The following is a 15,699-nucleotide window of genomic DNA, read 5'->3' as shown; positions in this document are numbered from 1 at the left end:
CCGGGGTCGAACACGGGTCGTCAGGCTTGGCGGCAAGCGCCTTTACCCACTTGGCCATCTCGCCTACCCCATCCCATCTCTTCGACCCCTGGGGCCCGGGCACAAAGGAGCAGACCACGTGGCTGCTGCAGCACGAGCTTTATTTGCGGGGGCTGCAGGGAGAGGGGACGCGGGGCGGGTCAGTCGCGGCCCTTCCCCCCTCGCGGCTTCTGTCTGGGCCGGTTGTCACGGTCACGGCGTCGCCGGGGAGCCCAGGCCGGCCGCTTCTCATGCCCGAGTTCCCCGGAGTCCCGCGTCCACGGCCGGCGGCCTCCTCCGCGCGCCTCCCGGCGCCGGGACAGGAACGGGCCGGGCTCCCTGGTGGCCCGCCGCCGCTCCTCCCTCCCGGGCTTCTCCCTCCTCGGCTTCTCCTTCTTCAGCTTCTCTCCTGTCCTCGGCTTCTCCTTCCGCGGCCTCTCCTGGGCCCCTCGGTCTCCTAGGGGTGCGCGCTCCTCCCCAGAGGCCTCCGGGGCGGACCCCCCCGGCTCACCCTGGGCTTCTGTGGCCTCAGACGGGTCCTGCTTCTGGGCCCGTGGCCCGGGTGGCTCTGGTGGCCCGGGTGGCTCTGGTGGCCCGGGAGGCCCGGGTGCAGGCCCCGAGAGCTGGGGCTTAGGCTGCGGGAGACAGTGCGGGGTCCTGGGGTCCGCGCCCACCTCCCCGCAGGCCCCTGCTCCCTGGGCGAGGTGGAGTCACGCAGGGCTTACCGCGGGCGCCTCTGGCTTCTGGGGTGGAGGCCTGGGCGGGACCCGCTGCTGAGGGGCAGCCACCGCCACTTCCCCTGCCACCGCGTCTGAAAGTCAGTCAGTCTGGGCTGGAGGACGGAGCGCGCCCTCGCCGTCCTCCCACTCAGCCCCACAACTGCACGCGGGACGGACGAGGCTGCAGCCGTCGACTTCACCTTCCGGGGAGGTGCAGCCCGCTCCTGCCGCTGGCTACCGCAACCTCTTCCTTCCCAGAGACCTCTGTCTCTGTGTGTCTCTCTCTCCTCTGTAGTGTTCATTGTCCGCCCCCCAAAGCTGCATAGAGGTGACTAGCAACTGTGTGTGGTGTGTGTGTGTGTGTGTGTGTGTGTGTGTGTGTGTGTGCGCGTGTGTGTGTGTGTTGTGGGGGGGGATCCTCTGCCCCGGGGTGGGGTGTGTGTGTGTGTGTGTGTGTGTGTGTTGTGGGGGGGGATCCTCTGCCCCGGGGTGGTGTGTGTGTGTGTGTGTGTGTGTGTGTGTGTGTGTGTGTGTGTGTTGTGTGTGGGGGATCCTCTGCCCCGGGGTGGGGTGTGTGTGTGTGTGTGTGTGTGTGTGTGTGTGTGTGTGCGCGTGTGTGTTGTGGGGGGGGATCCTCTGCCCCGGGGTGGGGTGTGTGTGTGTGTGTGTGTTGTGTGTGGGGGATCCTCTGCCCCGGGGTGGGGTGTGTAGGTTTCCTCTCTAACGAAGGAGTGGAAGAACCAGGCTTGGTCTTAGATGCCTGTCATCCTGGCTGGAGAATGCTGAGGCAGGGGACTGCCATGAGACCCAGGCTAGTCTGTGCTAGAAAGTGAGCCCTTGACTCAAAAACAAACGAAGAAAGCCAGGCTCCAAGAGGGACTTCTGTCGTCCCAGCTCTTGGGAGGTCAAAGCAGGGGGATCGGGAGGCCAGCCTGGGCTACATGAGACTTTGTCTCAAAAAAAAAAAAAAAAAAAAAAGGCCTGGGTGTGGTGGCGCACACCTTTTATCCCAGCACTCAGGGGGCAGAGGCAGGAGGATCTCTGTGAGTCTGACTGAGGCCAGCCTGGGCTACAGAGCGAGTTCCAGGCCAGCCAGGGCTGCATGCCTCAAAATGAATGAATGAATGAATGAATGAATGAATGACAAGCCCAGAACACCCCAAAGGCAGGCTTGGGAGCCTAGGTGTGAGCCTGGGGCTCACGGGCTGGTGGCCAGGCTCTTCCCAGGGTCGGGGACAGCGGAGTCACAGCCTGTGCAAGGCTGCGGGCTGCACCCCACCCCTTTGGAGCGGACTCGGCACCGTCCCCACGCCCGCGCAGGCCAAGTCCCTCATCCGCAGAGCTCACCCTGACACAGCTGGAGGGCCGAGCCCAGCAGCGCCACCAGCGAGGCCAGCACCAGGCACTTGTTGAGCGTCAGGTCGCCCCAGGGCAGGTCGTCGCTGGGCGGCGGCGGCGGCGGCGGCGGCGGCGGCTTCAGGGGAGGCGCAGCCTGCAACTTCCTGCGCGCGGGGACGCTCCGGGGACCTGCGGGACGCGCGCTCGGTGGCCTGTGGCTGCCGCCGCGCCCCGGGGTCCAGCCCCGCGCCCCGGGGTCCAGCCCCGCGCCCCGGGGTCCAGCCCCGCGCCCCGCGCACCCTGGCCGAGCAAACCCACCTGTCCCAGCTTTGGGCGTCCCTTTGCTGGTGTCCGGAGCCTCGCTGGCCTCGAGCTCCTTTTCCGCGGCGCCTGCAGTCCCTGGGGCCTGGAGGACCTGCAGGGGTCAGAGTCAGGCCGCCAGGGGCCTCGGTCCAGGTTTCTTCCGGGGAGGGGGCTGTGGAGCGCCTCCTCCCCACAAGCGAGCGGTAGCGACCCTTTCCATAATCCCAGCACCCGGGAGGCTGAGGCAGGAGGATGGCCTGCAGCTGGACGCCGCCGACCTGGGCTGCATAGAGAGACTGTCTCCAAAACTCAAAGGGTCCAGCCAAGCAGCTCAGTGATGGCGGCCTCGAACCCGACAGCCTGAGTCTGATCCCCGGGAACCCCCGGTGGAAGGAGAAAACAGACTCAGGGACGATGGCTTCTGACCCCACGCTGAGCGTGTGTCCACACACGCGCGCGCGCGCGCGCACACACACACACACAAATAATTATACATATGTGTACGTGTGTATGCAGATATACACAAATACACGTGCACATATACTTAACATAACTACGTGTATAAAATATATGGATACATATGTACATGTAGTATAAATGTATATATGAATACATTAGAAATTGGAGAGATGGCTCAGTGGTTACAGCAGGGTAGCTCTCACAGAGGACCCAGGTTCTATTCCCAGCACCCACAATGGCAGCTCACAACCATCCCTAACTTCCCTAACTGCAGTTCCAGGCGATCCGACGCCCCCTTCTGGCTTCTTAGGGCATCAGGCACACGTGCGTGCAGGCAAAACACATAAAATAAGAATTAGATAAAAATAAACACCCGAACACGTAAAAATGAAGGGAAATTTGTTTTTGTTTGTTGAGACAAGGTTTCTCCATGTAGTCCTAACTGTCCTGGAACTCCCTCTGTGGACCAGGCTGGCCTCGAACTCAGAGATCCACCTGCATCTGACTCTGGAGTGCTGGGACTAAAGGTGTGCGCCGCCACTGCCGCACTGGGAAAAAACCTCTAAAGGAAGCTGAGGTTGTAGCTGCCCACCACTCTACACACCAGGTGTGCTGTGCCCGTCATCCTAGCACTCAGAAGGTGGAGACAGGAGGATCAGCGTGCAGGGTCCTTCCTGAGGTCTGAGTTTGAAGACAGCCTGGGCTACATGAGACCCTAACAAGGGAAAGGGAAAGGGAAAGGGAAAGGGAAAGGGAAAGGGGAGGGGAAGGGGAAGGGGAAGGGGAAGGGGAAGGGGAGGGAAGGGGAAGGGGAAGGGAAAGGGAAAGGGGAGGGGAGGGGAGGGGAGGGGAAGGGAAAGGGAAAGGAAAGGAGAGGAAGGCAGGAAGAAGGGAGGGAGCGAGATGGAGAACAAGAGACCACCATTCCTTTGCTCAGCCTGTCCCCAGCTCCCAGGGCCACAGCTACTCACATGTGTCCAGCTACTCGAGTCAGCCGGCCTGGATGCCCCTGTTGGTGGAACAGGCGAAGAATCAGAACTATTCACCACCTCTGACCAATCCCATCCCATCCTCTACCCCGACTCCTCTGCCCGGAAATGGGTGACCACAGCGTCCATTTCGGATGGCAAGGGGTACGCAGCATGTTTCATAGGGAATTCCACCCCAGAGCCGTGTAACCAGCCCCTGAAGCTGCAGGTCCGGGGCTGGAGCCCGCCTGCCCGGCCCAGCCTGGGAGGTGAGCCACCAGGCGCCCCCATCAGTCACACTACCTCGGGCCTTGCCGTCCGGCCGCCGGCCTGAGCGTGGTTCCTCCAGGAACGGGAACTCATCGCTGGGGAGGCAGCTGCCCAGGCCCCCATCCAGATCCTCCAAGCCTCTGGTTGTCATGGAGACTGGAAGATGGGCAGGGAGACAGGGTGTGGTCTTACCCAATCTTGGTCCTCACTGGAGAAATTCATGCTCTCTTTTTGTTTTGTTTTCTCAAGACGGGGTCTCTCTGTGCAGCCCCGGCCGTCCTGAACTCACTCTGTAGACCAGGCTGGCCTCGAACTCAGACATCCTCCTGCCTCTGCCTTGGGGTGCTGGGGTTTAAGATGTGCGCCACCATGCTGGGCAGAAATTCACACTCTTGCACGCCTTCAGCACTGCCTTGGGACCCCTTCCCCGGAGCCCACGCTGGAACCCTGCTCCCCGGGGCGGCTCAAGTTCTCCGACCACGGACTATTTTTATCCGGTGTCTAACGCCGTCAGGACAGGTCAGTCTGGCAGCCCGGCCGGCCTCTCCCCAGGCCTCCCCCGCTCTTCCCTCCGCTGGCCTCCTACCTGACCCAGGACTCGGGGGGCTGAAGCCTCAGCAGCCTGCCCAGCCTGGCCCTCACGGGACAACTGAGGAGCAGGACGAGGGTGCTGAGGATTTTCCAATCACAACACTGGCCTTCCTGCCCCTGTTTCCATAGGGCACATGGAGAAACTGAGGCCAGGGGCTCTGCTGAGCTTGACGCCAGACCCAGGCCTAGATTAGTGGTCTCCATGGTCTGTGGCTGCCCCCATGTGTCCCCATGCCCAGACAGAAATACTTTAAAACCAGGGAGGGTATGGGCCAGCGAGATGGTTCAACAGGTACAAGAGCTTGCAGCCAGACCTGATGATCTGAATTCAGTCCTTCAATCACCCCCCTTTTTTTGGGGGGGGGGGGTTGAGACAGGGTCTCTCTGTAGCCCTGGCTGTCCTGGAACTCACTCTGTAGACCAGGCTGGCCTTGAACTCACAGATCCACCTGCCTCTGCCTCCCGAGTGCCGGGATTAAAGGCGTGCGCCACCACCGCCCGGCCCTTTACCCACAACCCACAGCAGGAAGGAGAGGCCAGACCCCTCAGGTTGTCACCTGACGACCACATGTGCACCTTAACACGTACCCTAGCACGTACACTTACAGAAAATAAAAATTTTAAAATTTAAAAATGAAATTAAAAAAAACATAGACGGTCCCCATGGGGGAGGGGCCCAAGCACAGGCGAGGCCGGGAGTTCGGCCCCTCCCTGGGGGGGGTTGGTCATCGGAATTGAGGACCCTGGTGGACGTCGGGGTCCCCTCACCGCGCTCTAGGGCCCACAGCTCTGCCCGGGTTTCCCCACAGCCCCTCTTACCCTGCAGTCTCCGAGCTGGGCCCGAAAAGCAGGGTAGCGCGCAGGACGGCGGCCGTGATGATGGACAGCAACAGGTGGCCGGGGACAGCTGGGGCCGACGGGAGAGGGCCGGGCCGGAGGAGGCGGCGGCGGCCAGGGTGGCAGCCTGGAAGCCACCCTCCTCCGGGGACCCCCTGGCGCGGCTCACCCCTGCGCTGAGCTGTGGGCTGACTCCGAACCGTTCTCCGTGTAGACGATAACGTTTATTTATTTATTTGTGCGGTAATGTGGATTAGATCCTGGACCCCAGCCCCTCCCTGGGGGATTCTAGGCGGGGCTCCACCCCGACCACGCCCCCAGCCCCTCCCTGGGGGATTCTGGGCGGGGCTCCACCCTGACCACGCCCCCAGCCCCTCACTGGGGATTCTGGGCGGGGCTCCACCCTGACCACGCCCCCAGCCCCTCACTGGGAGATTCTAGGCGGGGCTGCACCCTGACCACGCCCCCAGGCCTCCCTGGGGGATTCTGGGTAGGCATTGTGGGCACAGTGACTCAATACTGCCATAGCTAATGCAGCAGGGACTGAGGGACTGGCGCTGGGTGGGCTTCCTGACGGGAATCATCTGACACTGCCTGGTAAACTGGCTTCTGTGAGGAATCCAGATTCCGGGATAACCCAGCTCATCCTCATGTGCAAAGCGGGATTTCTTCCGCGATGGTGCTGAGGCAGAAATGGGATCACTCCCTTAGGGACTAATTTCCTCCAGCCGGACGCTTTCTGAAATTGTGCTGCCTGCTGGGGACCTGCGTTCTGCACCGCAGTGCGTCACAGCTCTGAGGAACAGATGACACTTCTCATCCAAGAATTTATTATCTGCCCATGCAGTCGCTTAGTCAATCAACAAACACAGCCCAGCGCAACCCAGCCATATGGAAATAGTTGTTACTGTTATCAATGTCCTAGTTGTTACTTTTTTTAACATCTGTTTATGTTGGGTAAGTTCAGTGTGAGCATGTGTGGAGGTCGGAAGACAGCTTCTGGGGTCCTGTTCCCTGGTTCCAGCCTTCCACCGTGTGGCTTGAACTCAGGTCATCAGGCTCGCTGGGTAAAGGCGCTTGCCAACAGAAGCCTGATGACAGTCTGTCACCCTGGACGACCGGAACCAGGTGATTTTGACATTGCAACTGTTGCCCCTCGAGCTGGATCGCAGGCCGGCACCACACAGGCAGCCCAGGCCGGCCTGGGACTCACTACACAGCCGAGGGTAGCCTTGAACTCCTCATCCGTCTTCCTCCGTGACCACAACTGGCTCTGGGTCTTCAGGTTTTTGGTGTATGTCTGATGAGTTTATCTAAATTTATTATTTATTATTATTAAAAAAACTCAGGAGTGAAATATAGGGGCAAAAACCTGATCAATCGGAGAAGCAGCAGAGAAGTGACCAGTGACCTCCTCTCTCTCTTCCTCCCTCCCTGATCCAGAAAGGCCCACAAATCTTTCTAAGCCCCTCCCTGCTACTTCCTGTGTCTCTCCATATTCCCTGGGTCCTCCAAAACCTCTATGGCTAATTCTGGTCGGCTTGTCCCTAACTCTGCCCTCTAATTCAAGGTAAATTTTATTAACAATCTTGGAGTGTCAGTACAAACAAATATCCTGCAACGTTTCCCTCTTTTTGTCTAAATAAAAAGAAAAGGTTTTAACTCTAACATAATAAAACTATATACAATAAGAACAATTATCAGGCACAATTACATTCACAACATCCAGTCCATCTGTATTTGGCAATTTTGGAGAGAATACTCCATTATCTATCCTATCTTGGTGAGTCCAAAGTACTGTACCTAATTCACTTTTTATCATAACTAGACCTTAAAACATTTTCTTAGAGAAAAGACTGAAGCTTTTACATCTCTCAGCCTTTATAAACTTCACATCTCTCTTGTGAGTTTCTTTTCTGGATTTGGAAACAAGGAAAACTATAATTGTCTAGTCTTCAACCCCATCAGAGACTCGAGAAGGATACATTACCTGAGTAAACAGGAAGTGCAGAGCAAGCCACTTCCAAAACTACAGAAATGACAGAAACATCTGGGGGCCTGGACAGCCACCCAAGGTTCCTCTGCAATGTTGAGGCATCCATCTTCAGCCCACAAGCCTAGAATATCTGACAGACTTTTCTGTGAAGCAGGATTTTTGAAGGACTGCCCTCCCTTGTCTTGGCAAAGTTTGGCAGTCCTTTCTTTTGTGTCCTGCTTGTCCAATTTGTACAGCATACTGTCAGCAGTCGAGGTAAGGGTAGTTTCTTGCCCAGTGGCTAATTTGACACAATGAAAGCAAACTCCATACCGAGGTTCTTCGATGCCCATCATCCTTTTCTGAAGTAAATTGGTGCTGCCGGTGAGCAAATGTCTCACTGTCATGAAAAGCATTATGTTATTAAAACATCTTAAATGCCATATTCTGTAGGTCTCTGAAGTGTTTGAAGACGACCTGTCTATCTAAAACATACACTTTTTGACCTTGAAAACATACCTAAGATGACTATAAGTTTGGTTGTAACAGGTGACTAACTACTAACATGAATTTTCTTAATTATCCTAAACAGTTTGTAATAATAGCTTTCAAGGACTAGAACTTTACATTTTTTTATGAGCTACACAGTTACAATATCTTAAATAAAAGTAGAAACATATATGTAGCATGTTGCAACAAGAAAACTTAATTTTATATCAACATAAAAAAATCCATACCAATGTAAAACATTTAAGATTAGTAGTTGCTCTTTAGTTCAGATGTAGATTCACTAATCTGCCCTTTTATTCTATCATTCCTATATTTACCCCCTTTTTAGATCTTCTTAGAAAGAAATCCCTCAGTCTAACTTCTTCTGTTTACTTTCCTCCCTGACCAAGACCAATAACACCTTGTAACCAATCCCTCCAAACAATGCTAAATATTCACTACCCACCAACCAACCAAAATCCACCCACTCCACCTTCTGGGAATCTGGGTATTGTGTTCTTAAAATTATTTCCTACTGTCTGGGGGCAACAGCATCTTTAGGTGACCCTAATAAAATTGAGATAAAATTTATACCTTAAGAAAAGTTTTTGCCGGGCGGTGGTGGCGCACGCCTTTAATCCCAGCACTCGGGAGGCAGAGCCAGACGGATCTCTGTGAGTTCGAGGCCAGCCTGGTCTACCAAGTGAGTTCCAGGAAAGGCGCAAAGCTACACAGAGAGATCCTGTCTCGAAAAACCAAAAAAGAAAAGAAAGAAAAGTTTTAAACAGTAAAAATAAAACCAAAGAATTATGAGATTAGTGGTGACAGAATAGTCCTTGATTTTTGGTTTTTATTCTGTCCCATATCAGGTGGCTCTTCTGACATGAGACAGATGTTGGATTTTCCTTAACAAGCATTCTTGGGTTTAGAGGAAAGCCATGCTCCAACTCCAAAGCCAGCTTTAATTTTTAATTGAACTGGGACTACAAAAAGACCATTTGCATTATGTGTCTGTAGGGAACAGCAGAAGCAAACATTTGGGAAGATTTATGAAACTTTATCCTGTTGGAAACGTGATATACCAATAGGCCAATTCACTCCTTTTCTTGGGACATTTTCTCTGGATGATTCATCGTTTTTCTTCAGATGCCTCATTAGTCCAGTGATGTTCAGATTCCTTAGCTGGATGCCTTCATTCTTCTGGAAAGACAAAAACAAAACCCTGCCCCAATCCTAACCTTAGGGAGTTTTCCTTTTGGCAAGTTATATCTGATCAAATGAAAAGCATTTCTTAGTCTTATAAGTTATTTTAGATTGAATGGTCATGCTGGTTGATGAATTATCATGTCTTCTAATCAAGAAGTCTCTCCTGTTCACATTTAATCTTTATCAATTGTGATGGTATCCAGAGTTTTTCCTGTGGAAACAAAAGCAAGACCTATTTCCCAATGTAACACATATCCTGGTTTCCATTCTGAATTCAACACACCTTTGAAGTATACTGGATGATTTAATTCAGGTTTTTCATTATCCAATGTCTCTCTGAAGCTGCCATGTTCCTTTCTCATTAGCATTTAGAAAATTTAAAGTTAATAAAGCATAGTGTAATCTACCTTTATTACCCCTTTATGTTTATTAAGGATAATTTCTGCATAGCCTTGGGGGTGCCTATCATCTTGTGCTCATTCTTGTTTGTTAGCTGGATAAATTAAAGTTGGTTTTCTGCCGGGTGGTGGCAGTGCATGCCTTTAATCCCAGCACTAAAGAGGCAGAGGTAGGAAGATCTCTGTGAGTTTGAGGCCAACCTGATCTACAGAGTGAGTTCCAGGACAGCCAGGACTACAGACAGAAACCCTGTCTCAGAAAACAGACAAACAAACAAAAAACAAAACCAAACAAAACCACAAAAAACAAACAAACAAGCAACTAAATATATAAAGTTGTTTTTCTAATAACCTTGGGCTGCTCCTCAGTTTTAACATGCAATGGTGGTGTTGTTTATTTTTGATCGTCTGTCTTTTGGGGGCTCAGCCACACAGCTACCAAATACATACATGGAGGCTTATTCTTAATTATAAATGTCTGACCTTAGCTCGGCCTGTTTCTAGTCAGCTTTTCTTTTTTTTTATTAATAGATTTTCTATTCATTTTACAAATCAACCACAGATTCCCTGTCCTCCCTCCTCCCACTTCGAAGCCTTCCCAACCAACCCACCCCCCAGCCAGCTTTTCTTAACTTTAGCCCATCTACCTTTTGCCTTTCTCTGTTTCTGTATAACTTCATCATTTCCTACTCCACGGCCAGCTGTGTAGCCGGGTGGCTGGCCCCTGATGTCCTCCTTCTTCCTTACCTCCCAGGTCTCTCCTTCTATCAATTCTCTCTGCCTGCCAGCCCTGCCTATCCTTTCTCCTGCCTTGCTATGGGCTGTTCAGCTCCTTATTAGGCCATCAGGTGTTTTAGACAGGCACAGTAACACAGATTCACAGAATTAAACAAATGCCACATAAAAGAATACAACAGATCTTTGCATCATTAAACAAATGTTCCACAGCATAAACAAATGTAACACAGCTTAAAATAATATTCTACAACATTTTCCCCTTTTTGTGTAAATAAAAAGAAAGGTTTTAACTTTAACATAGTAAAACTATACACAACAAAAACAGTTACCAAGTAAGAAATACATTTACAATATTTTGTCCATTTGTAGTTAGCATATTCAAAGAATATAATGCATTATCTATCCTCACTTAGTGACTTCAAAGTTTTACACCTAACTTACTTTCTATCATAACTAAGGAAAACTGCAACTGTAACTATCTGGTCTTCAACTCCATTAAAGACCCAGAAGGATGTAATATTATCTAACAACAGAGACATCTGGCTGCTTGCACAGTCACCCAGAGTTCCTCTGCAATGTTGAGGCATCCATCTTCAGCCTATAGGCCCAGAATATCTTGCAAACTTTTCAGTGAAGCAGGAATTTTGAAGGACTGTCCTGCCTTGTATTGGCAAAGTTCATCATCAGTTTCCTCTGTGTCCTGCAGAATATCTGGTAGACTCTTCTGTGAAGCAGAAATTTTGAAGGACTTTCCTGCCTTGTTTTGGCAAAATTCAACAATCTTTTTTTCTGTGTCCTGCTTGTCCAGTCTGCACAGCACGTTGTCAGCAGTCAAAGGCAAGAGCAGTTTCTTTGCCCAGAGGCTAACCTTGCCACAATGAAAGCAAACTCCATGAGGAGTTTTTTTTTTTGCCCCCTAAAGATTTAGTTATTTAGTATACAGTGTTCTGTCTGCATGTATGCAAGAGGGAGACAGATCTTATTACAGATGGTTGTGAGCCACCATGTGGTTGCTGGGAATTGAACCCAGGTCTTCTGGAAGAGCAAGCAATGCTCTTAAACACTGAGCCACCTCTCCAGCCCCATAAGAAATTTTTTCAATTTACATGTCGGAAGTAAATTGGTACTCCAAGATCAGATGTGTCTCATGTGTCTCGTCTCATTTCATGAGATGTCTCTCACGAAAAATTTTAGCTTAACAAATCTTTTTAAATGCTGTATTCTATACATCTTTGAAGTATTTGAAGACCACTTATCTATCTAAAATATACCTATTTAACCTACAAAACACATGTAATGTGACTACAAGTTTAAATATTATATATTAACTACTAACTTCATTTCTTATTTATACATTCCATTTTTAAATGAGCTAAATAAGCACAATATCTCTAAGAAGAGTAGAAACACACATTCAGTATCACAAAAATTACTTTAAATTTGTATCAATATACTATATTCACTGAAATGATGACAAACATCCATAACTCACCAAATAACCTACATCCACCCACACCCCAACTCTTGGGAATGTGGACATTGTTTTATCTAGACTGCTTCCTGCTGTCTGTGGGTGAGGCAGCTGTAGGGTCCTAGAGAGAAAATTTGTGATAATGACTTAGTCTTGGGAAGACCAGCCATAACGTTTGTTGGTACATGTCACCCATTAAGGTTCAGGAGGTCTCCCTTGATCAAATCTAATCCATATTATTCCTGAAGGAATCCACGGCCTCTCGTCTCCTGTGGAAACAAGACTCTAAAGCAGTTTTGATTTCCATTTGAAAAATACATTTTTGTACTTCCATTTCAAAGATAAGGCATTCCTAAAGTATCTAAGCTGGTATATTTCAGCAGTCCCTCTCTCAATCCCAGGTCTCTAAGCTTGCTTGCTTCTCAGCATTTAAAAAATTCTAAAGCAACACAATAACATACAGGATCCAGACTCCTTGGGTATTTCCCATCTTAGTGGCTTTTTTTCTTTTATATTGCTTTTACTCTCTCTTTAAAGGCTTTATTTTATTATTTTTAAATGATTTCTTTCTTTTTATAACTGCCCATACCCTTTTCTTTCTTTCTGAAGCCTACCCACATTGTAAAACACACTGGAACCTGTTTCGTGGGTTTTTCCATCTGGACCTCTTTTACTGTGTATCTTTTAGCCTTTTTTGACCATGTGAGCAAATCTTTAAACTGCTAACCAACACCTGGATCCTCTGCGAGGCTCTCTTGGCTGGCTCTGCCCGCTTCTCAGGTTGTGAAAGCCAAGCCTAAAACCCTCAGCCCAGTCAGAGGTGGGTGACCAAGAACTGCATTCAGCCTTCCTAGGGCTCTGGAATGCCGATGCCTGGGATGTGGCATCATTTACTTAGTGTTTTGTTTCTATTTAGCAGGAAAAAAGCTGTGCTCTGCCATACAGCAGGATTTCTTAGAGGAGCCATATCCTTTTTTTTTCCCCAGCTTTTTCAGGCCCTAGGGATAATTGAGCCACACATTGGTATGCCAAAATGTTGTTGGTTGTTTTTATTCTTTTGGGGGGCTGACCACCCAGCTCCCAAATAAATCACACATGGAGGTTTATTATTTCTTATGAACACCCAGCCTTAGCTTGGCTTGTTTCTAGATAGCTTTTCTTTTTTTTTTTTTTTTTTTTTTTTTGGTTTTTCGAGACAGGGTTTCTCTGTGTAGCTTTGCGCCTTTCCCGGAACTTGCTTTGGAGACCAGGCTGGCCTCGAACTCACAGAGATCCGCCTGCCTCTGCCTCCCGAGTGCTGGGATTAAAGGCGTGTGCCACCACCGCCCGGCTAGATAGCTTTTCTTAACTTTAAATTAACCCATCTACCTTTGCCTTTGGGGTTTTACCTTTCTCTGTTTCTGTATAACTTTCATTTCTTTTTTGTTTGTTTGTTTGGTTTTTTTTTTTGGTTTTTTTGAGACAGGGTTTCTCTGTGTAGCTTTGCGCCTTTCCTGGATCTCGTTCTGTAGACCAGGCTGGCCTAGAACTCACAGAGATCCGCCTGCCTCTGCCTCCCGAGTGCTGGGATAAAAGGCGTGCAACTTTCCCTGCTTACTCTAAGGCCGGCTGTGCCGTGGGGTGGCTGGCTCCTTGTATCCTCCTCTCCTTTCCCTCTTTGTCTCCTTGCTCCCAGATCTCTCCTTCTAATTATCCTCTCCTCTCCGGCTGCCAGCCCTGCTTATCTTTTCCCCTGCCTTGCTGTTAGCCATTCAGCTCTTTATTAGATCATCAGGTGCTTTAGACATAGTAACACAGCTTCACAGAGTTAAAAAATGCAACATAAGAGAATGTAGCACATCTTCGCATCATCCAAGCAAATGTTCCACAGCATAAACAAATGTAACACATCTTAAAATAACATTCTACAGCCCAGGCAGTAGTGGTGCACATCTTTAAAACACTTGGGAAGCAGAGGTAGGCAGATCTCAGTGAGTTCAAGGCCAGCCTGTGAGGATTCTGTCCTTAATTAAGTCATCAGCCTGCGACAGCGTCCCAGCCTAAAAAGCAGGTGGGCCCTCTGTGCGTCCCTCTCTTTCCTTTCTGCTCCTTCCTTCCGTCTGTCCTCTCTCTCCCTCTCTCTCCCCCCCTCCCAATAAAGCTCTAAAAAGGTAACCATGGCTGTGGTTCTTCTGATCAGCACTCTCCTCCGCCACCATGGCCACCACGAGCAGCCTGGCGTTTAACCAACACAGCCTGGTCTACAAATAGAGTTCCAGGACAGCCAAGACTGTTACACAGAGAAACTATGTCTTGAAAAACATAATAATAATAATAATAATAGAAATTTTCCCAGGGGCCTGCCCTGAGAAAATCTTTCCCAGAGTCCTGGGGAAGACACTACATCCAGCGTGGGGTTATCTGAGGGAAAGGAATCTGTTTCTTTTCCCAGTTTCTTACGTCCGTTTACTTTATTTCTCTACAACAAACTTGTATCTACACAGCTTCAGCTCCTCTCTGTCCCTTCTGTTTCTGTCCTCTCAAGCCCTAGTAATAACTAAGCTCTTATGTTCTCCATCTCATCTTCGTCCTCTGTTCCTCCATCCTCCATCTTTCTTTCCTCTCCTGACCTGATTCAAATCCACCTACAGTCTGCAAAACTTTTCCTTGCTCCTGACTCCTCGGCCCAAGTAGTCTGCCCTACCATCTACAGAAACAATGTCTTGTTCTTTTCTCTCCAGCCACATGACTCTGACCAGACCAGGAATTCTGCTCCAGTCCTTACCGCACCTGGTCATGCAAAAAACTCTTTGCTCTAGAAGTTGCTCTAGGGCTGTAAGAGGAGTGGAGATCTGAGCTTGGTTTGCACAAGAAGCAAAGCTATGCGCCTAGGAGCCAGGCTGTCTCCGAAAGGATGTTTTACCTTAGTTTAGGGACTTTGGGCACCTAGAGGGTGGTCTGGCTAGCTACTCTGTTATCATCGCTTGTCCTTGGATGCTTTGTTTGGAGCTGGCCCTATCTTTGGATGTAGCTAAAGGAGATATTTGCAAAAGGCAGATACCCAATTCAAATGCTAAAAAGGGAGCAGGGAGCCCAGAGGCATAAGGACTTGTCTATGTGACCTTATCCAAGTACTTTGAGTGTATATGCCCGAGGAGTGGTTCACACACACTGTTCTTGGGGAATTATGAGAACAAGAAATTCATAGCAAGAGCCGGGCAGTGGTGGCACACGCCTTTGATCCCAGCGCTCAGGAGGCAGAGCCGGGCAGATCTCTGTGAGTTCGAGGCCAGGCGATCTACAGATCCAGGACAGGCACCAAAACTACATAGAGAAACCCTGTCTCGAAAAACAAAAAACAAAAATAGTAATTCATAGCAAGAAGCAGCTGAATATTAGAAGCTGAATAACATCCGATATTCCCTGATAAATGGCTTCCCTCTAGAAAAATTCCTTGGCCTTTCTAGGAATGGCTTTATTATATACAGCTGAATCTCTGTAATATACTCTTGAAGCTTGCAGCAAATAATAACAATATCCTACAACACAATGGGCTAGTGGGTTTTGCTCTGGATTCCTCTGTCTCTGTGTGAATATTTTTCTTAGTTTTGTTAGCAGGTCTTTCTAAGGCTTGTATCTTATCAGTCAATTTTTCATATTTGGCACAGATATCAAACCACCTTTTTTTTTTAAAGATTTATTTATTTATTGTATATATAATGCTCTGTTTGCATGTATACCTGCAGGCCAGAAGAGGGGGTCAGATCTCATTACAGATGGTTGTGAGCCACCATGTGGTTGCTGGGAATTGAACTCAGGACCTCTGGAAGAGCAGCCAGTGCTCTTAACCTCTGAGCCATCTCTCCAGCCCCTCAAACCACCTTTTTTAAAGGATAAAGTATGAATTACCAAACTGATAATAATTATAATCAACATTAAG

General features: G+C 49.6%; 1 protein-coding gene across 1 annotated transcript; it reads right to left on the bottom strand.

Moving 5' to 3' along the window:
* Window positions 1-123: 123 nt before the first annotated feature.
* On the bottom strand, window positions 124-5,794 carry Jsrp1 (junctional sarcoplasmic reticulum protein 1). The gene is made up of 7 exons (XM_052747111.1): window positions 5,486-5,794; window positions 4,109-4,231; window positions 3,809-3,846; window positions 2,394-2,490; window positions 2,085-2,264; window positions 744-829; window positions 124-653 (listed from the first exon to the last, which is right to left on the bottom strand). The coding sequence occupies exons 2-7, from the start codon at window positions 4,224-4,226 to the stop codon at window positions 180-182; spliced, it is 993 nt and encodes a 330-aa protein (XP_052603071.1). The 5' UTR covers window positions 4,227-4,231; window positions 5,486-5,794; the 3' UTR covers window positions 124-179.
* Window positions 5,795-15,699: the final 9,905 nt, after the last annotated feature.

Source organism: Peromyscus californicus, unplaced genomic scaffold (genome assembly GCF_007827085.1).
Source record: "Peromyscus californicus insignis strain IS unplaced genomic scaffold, ASM782708v3 Scaffold_1__1_contigs__length_55948999, whole genome shotgun sequence".
Classification (NCBI taxonomy): domain Eukaryota; kingdom Metazoa; phylum Chordata; class Mammalia; order Rodentia; family Cricetidae; genus Peromyscus; species Peromyscus californicus.
The sequence above is the reverse complement of the archived record's forward strand: the minus strand, read 5'-3'. Positions and strand labels throughout refer to the sequence as shown.